The sequence below is a fragment of the Oncorhynchus gorbuscha genome, linkage group LG06 (assembly GCF_021184085.1).
Source record: "Oncorhynchus gorbuscha isolate QuinsamMale2020 ecotype Even-year linkage group LG06, OgorEven_v1.0, whole genome shotgun sequence".
Taxonomy (NCBI): domain Eukaryota; kingdom Metazoa; phylum Chordata; class Actinopteri; order Salmoniformes; family Salmonidae; genus Oncorhynchus; species Oncorhynchus gorbuscha.
Window position 1 is genome coordinate 68,356,395 of NC_060178.1, and position 8,964 is coordinate 68,365,358.

The 8,964-nt window shown below is 43.0% G+C and overlaps 1 protein-coding gene across 1 annotated transcript; it reads left to right on the plus strand.

The window, feature by feature from the left end:
- The first annotated feature begins 297 nt into the window (after positions 1-297).
- LOC124037230 (alpha-2A adrenergic receptor-like) lies at positions 298-2,184 on the plus strand. Its single transcript, XM_046351900.1, has one exon. The coding sequence runs from the start codon at positions 569-571 to the stop codon at positions 1,838-1,840; it is 1,272 nt and encodes a 423-aa protein (XP_046207856.1). The 5' UTR covers positions 298-568; the 3' UTR covers positions 1,841-2,184.
- Positions 2,185-8,964: the final 6,780 nt, after the last annotated feature.

Sequence of the window (8,964 nt, forward strand, 5' to 3'; positions counted from 1 at the left end):
CCTGAGATTATGAAATAAGATTACTAATATCTCATGTGGTTCATTAATAAACACTAGCCTAGACGTAGTCACAAAATTTAAAAAATATAGATGTATCTGGAGAATATTTGGAACGACAAGGTATTTTGTCAATGTACAATTTGGAAAGCAACAATGAAACTCTTCTGTAGGTCCGATAGTAATTGGACCCCGCCCATTATTCCCACTAAGATATACTGACTAGGGAGATGAGGCTCACCACCATATAAAAAGCGGCAATCCCCTCCTCTGCCACATACATATCTGCTTCACCAACTACTGCATCAGTGGCAGAGAAATATAATCCTGTCGATGCTATTCCATGCACAACGTGGGACAATTTGAAGTGTTTGAAGCTCGAAGGAAGAGGATAACGAATTACCACTTTTTTCCTGAATGTGTAAATGGAGAAAATTACATTTTTGGATGCTGGAAAACAAAGGAGTAAAACCACATTTTGAGATTATTTGTATGTGAGATTGTTGATATGACATTTTCCCCAGTGGGCAAAACTTAAAGGCTATGTTATCGTGGGACGCTTAATTAACGAATGTGCCATAATAGTGGTTTGGTTGACTTGTCTTGTAAGGACGCCAGCTTCAACCTTATGGGGTGTGATAACTTGACCAACAGCAACAAGACTTTGCCTGGCAGGCTCCCTTACACTGTGCAGACTTCTGTGCCTCTGACAATACTGGTGGGTATCCTTATTCTCCTCACAGTGTTCGGTAATGTCCTAGTGGTCATCGCTGTGTTCACCAGCCGAGCCCTAAGAGCCCCTCAGAACTTGTTTTTAGTGTCCTTAGCATGTGCAGACATTCTAGTGGCCACTCTGGTGATGCCCTTTTCTCTGGCTAATGAACTGATGGGATATTGGTACTTTGGTCAAGTGTGGTGTGAGATCTACCTGGCCCTGGATGTTCTGTTCTGCACCTCGTCCATCACGCATCTGTGTGCCATAAGTCTGGACAGATACTGGTCAGTCACTCAAGCCATTGAGTACAACTCGAAAAGGACACCACGCAGGATCAAATGTATAGTTTTATTTGTGTGGGTGCTGGCTGCCATTATATCATTCCCACCTCTCATTTCAATGGAGAAGGAAGGGGCCAAAGAGGAGGGTCCCACATGTAAGATCAATGAGGAGAAGTGGTACATCATATTCTCCAGCACCGCCTCATTCTTCGCCCCCTGTGTGATCATGATTCTGGTCTACGTTCGAATTTACCAGGTTGCAAAGAATAGAACCAGGGCCCCTCCGGGTGAAAGGAGAAGGGGAAACAATAATCCAGATAAAAGTCAGTATGGCTTAGTTCAGCAGGACCCCCTGGAGAGAAGGAACAGAGAAGGAGGTAGAGATGGAGTGGAGGAGGGTGAGGAGGTCAATGGAATCGACGTGGGGGAAGAGTGCTCCTCGTCTGATGGGAATGAGAACCAGTGCTCCATCAAAATGAAGCTGAGAAAGGGAAAGACCAAAGTGAGTCAGGTGAAACTAGAAGACCCGTCCCCTAAAGACTATGATGCACAGCAGTGTGTGAAAGTGAGCCGGTGGAAAGGAAGGCAGAACAGAGAGAAGCGCTTCACCTTTGTTCTGGCTGTGGTCATGGGAGTGTTTGTTGTCTGCTGGTTCCCCTTCTTCTTCACGTACACACTCACCGCCATATGTGAGTCCTGCTGTGTCCCTGAGACATTGTTCAATTTCTTCTTCTGGTTCGGATACTGCAATAGCTCGCTGAATCCAGTCATTTACACTATTTTCAACAATGACTTCAGGAGGTCTTTCAAAAAGATCCTTTGCAAGAAGGATAGACGAGGGCTATGAATATACTTTTTTTGGACTAGCTACTGTTTCTTGTCTGAATACAGCTTTAATTGTTTACAAGTTGGAGTCATGTACAGTTTCTCATGGAAAGAAAATATACCTATTGGGAAATACTTGTATCATTAATTTTGTACATGTGTGTCAATGTACGATCGTTTTGAGATCATTACAATCTTTAATCCCACCACATACATTTAAATGTATTTGACATTCCATGTTTTACTTCATGCTTATGTAGTGAGGCAGCTGGCTTGTATCTCCATGGAGGATGCTTAATGTTATTATGTAGGCTACAATTCAGTCATGCATAATCGATTAGCTGTGCAGATATACAGGGAGCATATGTGCGTATAATGAATAAACATATTTAAACGTATTCAATTTTACAGTATGTTCTATCGGTTTACGTTCGTTGGGGTACCCATTGAGTTTTAGGGGTATTGTTGTACATTAAGTAAATGTTCCAGAAAACAAATACTCAAACTTACAACACTGCACTCTAATCGTTTCAATTGTATTCTACTTATTGAATAAGGACAATCATGTTTCAACCACAACTGAGTTTCCTTCATGTACCATATTGCACAGAGGCACAGACCCAGAGGAGCCAACAGAAAGAGAGAACCTGGGTTCCCACAGGGCAACAAAGACTGAATCATCTACTGTGTCCTTATCAGTAGAGAGAGGAAACACCATGCCAATAATCCACCCACAATCAACAGATTTTATGGTGTATACTGTATACAGTGTATTATTTTTATAATCTTTCACGCACAGCCTGCCAATATTCATGATGCACACAAAAGAAAGAGGTTATCACCTTTTTTTGTAAAAAAAAAGTAAAACAGTACATTAAGTGATGGGATGTTGGATTTCTGCCATCAGAGAGAAGTTAATTATGTTAGTGATGCACACGAGTCACTGCAACCCCTGTCGATGAGCCATAGCAAAATTAACTCTATTGCTCATAAATCAAAATATGTATGCAGTTGCCTTCACTTCCCTCTTTCTGGGGTCTTGCATTTACTTTATCGCCACCATTTCAGGTATCTTGAAAAAAAAAATAGAGGAACTCTATCGCCTTATCGATGTGAAATAAAACGGGTTTCCCATACTATAACAGTAATTGTTCTGCTTACATTATCACATAAGTGAGAATTATGCAACATGCTGTGGAATTCTTCACACAACATATTCTGTTGCTTATCAGGCTAATCGGACTAGAAATGGTCTCGGTATGAAATAAGCCTTTGTATAAAAACTTATGAGACATATTATTACATATTACATATTATGACCACGAGCAGGGGAATATAGCACTGAAATCAACACAAAATGGCAGAGAATGAACATGAACATTACATAAAGCCCTATGCAGGAGGACCATTGGAACATGATAAGTGTATTCTGAGGAGCCATTATCTCCCTGTGTTTTCATCGTCTTCTCTCAAGTGGGTGATGAAACTCTCATCAAAACAAATTGCATTGCCATCAAAGAGCCCCCTCCCACCAAACTACCAGTGAGAACAATGCAAATCAAATGAGAGGGAAAGTATGCCTACAAGGTAATGGCTGGCACAACAATATTGAACACAGCTCAGTTCAGCTCAGCAGAAATAATAATTCTACAGTTGCAGATATCATTAAATCCTTCCCCCAAGTCAAACAAGAAACATATCAAGAGCCAAATGTTATTGGCCCTGCACTCCAAACATTAAGGTGTGTGTAATTGCATTGTGATGTAATATTCACAGCCTTATTTAGGCCGGCCTCAGTGTCAGACAGTTTCTTTGATTAGCATTCTCTTTTCTTCTATGGAAACATTAGAGGCTTTGAAATTCATTCGCACTGGTTCTTCTAGTGTTATACTGTACAACAGAATTATGGTGGCATTCTCATTATCAGTTTCAATGTGTGTTATTTCATTTGAATGTTTTTGCCAGTGAGGAAGGCACACAGTAAAATACACACCGTTAGGGATTATCATAACTCAGCTCCAACAGTCCTTTCTCATTCCAATAGATAGAATATGCCTCAGTTGCAGCAGTTCTGCTGTTTAACATTCCTGTGGTACACATACTTGGGTTTAGCCATGTAGCCAGTCTTAAAATACAACAACTATTACTCACCAGTCACCACGGATGAAAAACTATAGACCCATCTTTGATGGATTCCCACGAACCATCTGACATGTCAAATGTACACAACAAAACCCGCTGGGCACAAACTGGTTGAATCAACATTGTTTCAATGTAATTTGTCATCATATTGTGACATGGCATTGGGACATAGCTACTGTTTTTGTGCGTTTTGCTCTTGAAGACCATTAAAAATGAAACGGAAGTGGTCACACTTTCCCATCAGATTAGAGGGAAGATTTGTGTAGTCTGTAGTTTGCACCCCTCTCCCCATTCTGTTCCATCATCCTCCATCATTATCCTCCTGAGGCAGGTGTCAGATATGCAGGAAATGGATCACTCATTACTTTTTTACCTCTAATGTTAAAAGCCCATTCAGTTAACAAGATAGATTGCCTCCTATCAGAGTAAAGAACCAAGGGAGAGGGCAGGAGAGAGAGAGAGAGAGAGAGACAGATGGAGAGACATAATGAATATATTGCCTGTGAAACTCAGATCCTCTAAAGATGTAATTTGCTTGACTTCCCAAAATCTGCAGAGGATATGGAATATATCCGAAGTCATTAGCATTCATCGTGTTTAGCTTCTGGATGTTCTTAGTTCTTTTAATCAAAATAACAACCAGGAGAATAATGAAGGCATGTGCCATGCATTGCCAGCTGTGCATACATTACAATTAAACGTTTTGGTTGAGCAGTTTTTAACAGATACTAAAAAGGTTGAATGTGAATGCATATGTATATTAATCTCAATTGCTCAAAGTAGTAAGAGGGAATTGTGGAAACAAAGACCGTATTTGTTGAACCTTTAGCTAAAGCAGTTCTTCCTACAGTTGATAAAAGTAATGCGGTCATCACAGGTAAGTTCTGTTCTGTTAAACATGTATGTGCCAAACAATTATGGCCTTTTAACCTAAAATCACTTTGATTTAGCATAATTTCAACACAGAGTTTATATTTTTCCTGGTTACGCTAGCACTGTGGTGCTATCCTCATTGCCACACTTTGACACACACACATTTTTTCTTCTGGGTTTCCGTCAATAATTTATTTCCCAGTCTAAGGTCCTCGAACAGGGCCGCAATTTATGGCTATGACACCCAGGCTTGTATGCTTAATAAGCTGTGTATGGCAGTAGTTCCCACAATTTTCACATTGATCTCAAGTCTGCCTCTCCCCATTTAACTCCCTAAGCCACATTAAGTCACAGTGGTTCTGGAAAATTCGACTGTACTGTGTCTGAATCATTGCTGGTATAGTCAGTGCTGGATGGGGTTTCACGCACTGAGATGGTCAAACACAATACTGAACAGGTTTAGGGGAGGAGCGCCTGTAAAACTGAGAAAAAGTATGAAACCAAGGCAAAAAGTGTCAGAGCACATGCCAGGAATACTGAGAGGGTAAAGCAGTGTATCGAATCAAACAAAGAACCTGGTGGACCACAACAAAGAGGAGCTGCTATCATACTTGAAATGGCTTGGAAAGGTCAACATATTGATATGAATGACATGAGAAGAGGGGTGGATTATCATCAGCATATATACTGAGCAGAAGAAAAATAAGTAGCAGGAGCGCTTCAGGTATTCCAAAACAAGTACAGGTGCTCTTGAAGGGGAATAGTACTAGAAAAGCTAAAGGGAAATTATACCCACAAATAGGCGCTAAGTAGAATACAAAATCAAAGTTGAGGCACTTGTGTGAGTTTGACTTCCGGCGCTGACAGAGATGGCCGCCTCCCTTCGTGTTCCTTGGAAACAATGCAGTTTTTTGTTTTTTTTACGTTTTTACGTTATTTCTTACATTAGTACCCCAGGTCATCTTAGGTTTCATTACATACAGTCGAGAAGAACTACTGAATATAAGAGCAGCGTCAACTCACCATCAGTATGACCAAGAATATGACTTTCGCGAAGCGGATCCTGTGTTCTGCCTTTCACCCAGGACAATGGAATGGATCCCAGCCGGCGACCCAAAAAAACGACTTCGTAAAAGAGGGAAACGTAGCGGTCTTCTGGTCAGACTCCGGAGACGGGCTCATCGTGCACCACTCCCCAGTATACCTCTCGCCAATGTCCAGTCTCTTGACAACAAGGTTGATGAAATCCGAGCAAGGGTAGCATTCCAGAGGGACATCAGAGACTGTAACGTTCTTTGCTTCACGGAAACATGGCTCACTGGAGAGGCGCTATCGGAGTCGGTGCAGCCAGCTGGTTTCTCCACGCATCGCGCCGACAGAAACAAACATCTTTCTGGTAAGAAGAGGGGCGGGGGCGTATGCCTTATGGCTAACGAGACGTGGTGTGGTCACAAAAGCATACAGGAACTCAAGTCCTTCTGTTCACCTGATTTAGAATTCCTCACAATCAAATGTCGACCGCATTATCTACCAAGGGAATTCTCTTCGATTATAATCACAGCCTTATATATTCCCCCCCAAGCAGACACATCGATGGCTCTGAACAAACTTTATTTGACTCTTTGCAAACTGGAATCCATACATCCTGAGGCTGCATTCATTGTAGCTGGGGATTTTAACAAGGCTAATCTGAAAACAAGACTCCCTAAATTGTATCAGCATATTGATTGCGCAACCAGGGCTGGCAAAACCTTGGATCACTGCTATTCTAACTTCTGCGATGCATATAAGGCCCTGCCCCGCCCTCCTTTGTGAAAAGCTGACCACGACTCCATTTTGTTGATCCCTGCCTACAGACAGAAACTAAAACAAGAAGCTCCCACGCTGAGGTCTGTTCAACGCTGGTCCAACCAATCTGATTCCACACTCCAAGACTGCTTCCATCACGTGGACTGGGATATGTTTCGTATTGCGTCAGACAACAACATTGACGAATACGCTGATTCGGTGTGCGAGTTCATTAGAACGTGCGTTGAAGATGTCGTTCCCATAGCAACGATTAAAACATTCCCAAAACAGAAACCGTGGATTGATGGCAGCATTCACGTGAAACTGAAAGCGCGAACCACTGCTTTTAATCAGGGAAAGGTGACCGGAAATATGACCGAATACAAACAGTGTAGCTATTCCCTCCGCAAGGCTATCAAACAAGCTAAGCGTCAGTATAGAGACAAAGTAGAATCTCAATTCAACGGCTCAGACACAAGAGGTATGTGGCAGGGTCTACAGTCAATCACGGAATACAAAATGAAAACCAGCCCCGTCACGGACCAGGATGTCTTGCTCCCAGGCAGACTAAATAACTTTTTTGCCCGCTTTGAGGACAATACAGTGCCACTGACACGGCCTGCAACCAAAACATGCGGCCTCACCTTCACTGCAGCCGAGGTGAGTAGTAAAACATTTAAACGTGTTAACCCTCACAAGGCTGCAGGCCCAGACGGCATCCCCAGCCGTGCCCTCAGAGCATGCGCAGACCAGCTGGCTGGTGTGTTTACGGACATATTCAATCAATCCCAATCCCAATCTGCTGTTCCCACATGCTTCAAGAGGGCCACCATTGTTCCTGTTCCCAAGAAAGCTAAGGTAACTGAGCTAAACGACTACCGCCCCGTAGCACTCACTTCCGTCATCATGAAGTGCTTTGAGAGACTAGTCAAGGACCATATCACCTCCACCCTACCTGACACCCTAGACCCACTCCAATTTGCTTACCGCCCAAATCGGTCCACAGACGATGCAATCTCAACCACACTGCACACTGCCCTAACCCATCTGGACAAGAGGAATACCTATGTGAGAATGCTGTTCATCGACTACAGCTCGGCATTTAACACCATAGTACCCTCCAAACTCGTCATCAAGCTCGAGACCCTGGGTCTCGACCCCGCCCTGTGCAAATGGGTACTGGACTTCCTGACGGGCCGCCCCCAGGTGGTGAGGGTAGGCAACAACATCTCCACCCCGCTGATCCTCAACACTGGTGCCCCACAAGGGTGCATTCTGAGCCCTCTCCTGTACTCCCTGTTCACCCACGACTGCATGGCCACGCACGCCTCCAACTCAATCATCAAGTTTGTGGACGACACAACAGTGGTAGGCTTGATTACCAACAACGACGAGACGGCCTACAGGGAGGAGGTGAGGGCCCTCGGAGTGTGGTGTCAGGAAAATAACCTCACACTCAACGTCAACAAAACTAAGGAGATGATTGTGGACTTCAGGAAACAGCAGAGGGAACACCCCCTTATCCACATCGATGGAACAGTAGTGGAGAGGGTAGCAAGTTTTAATTTCCTCGGCATGCACATCACAGACAAACTGAATTGGTCCACCCACACAGACAGCATCATGAAGAAGGCGCAGCAGTGCCTCTTCAACCTCAGGAGGCTGAAGAAATTCAGCTTGTCACCAAAAGCAGTCACAAACTTCTACAGATGCACAATCGAGAGCATCCTGGTGGGCTGTATCGCCGCCTGGTACGGCAACTGCTCCGCCCACAACCGTAAGGCTCTCCAGAGCTATTGCAGTATTTGTTTTAACATACAGAAAAAGTACCTCTATTGCCAAACAGTACCGTATCACTGCCAAAATGAATGAAATAGCAACAGCACTTTGATTGTGTTTTTATGTACTAGAGTTCATTTCCAATATTCTTGAGATTTAGCAGATATAACATATTGTACATTATCCATTTTCTACGCCTCTACTTCATTGATGACAAACTTATTATTCACAGTGGCGATTAAAAATTCTGCCACTGTAATAGCATAGTAAGTTGAAGAACTTAATGTTTGTATCTTGGCATTCCCTTCAGATTTTATCTGAATGTGATACAATGGTTAATTCGATTTTTTTATCTCTACAGCACAGCACCCACCTCAGGGGACAGTTCTACATAGAACCAATACATACAGTATATTAGGTAGCATTACGGTATTGGGAATTGGATAGTCCAATCTGCAAATGAGCAGCAGAGCATAGTTTCTACTATGGAAGTGTTCATCCATCTGCTTCTCTGCTGTGTGAATGCTTGATAGAATGAAAAAGAGCACTACTAAATCAAATCAA

Excerpts from the sequence above, each read along its gene's own strand:
- LOC124037230 (XM_046351900.1), top strand. The coding sequence starts at position 569 with ATGTGCCATAATAGTGGTTTGGTTGACTTGTCTTGTAAGGACGCCAGC.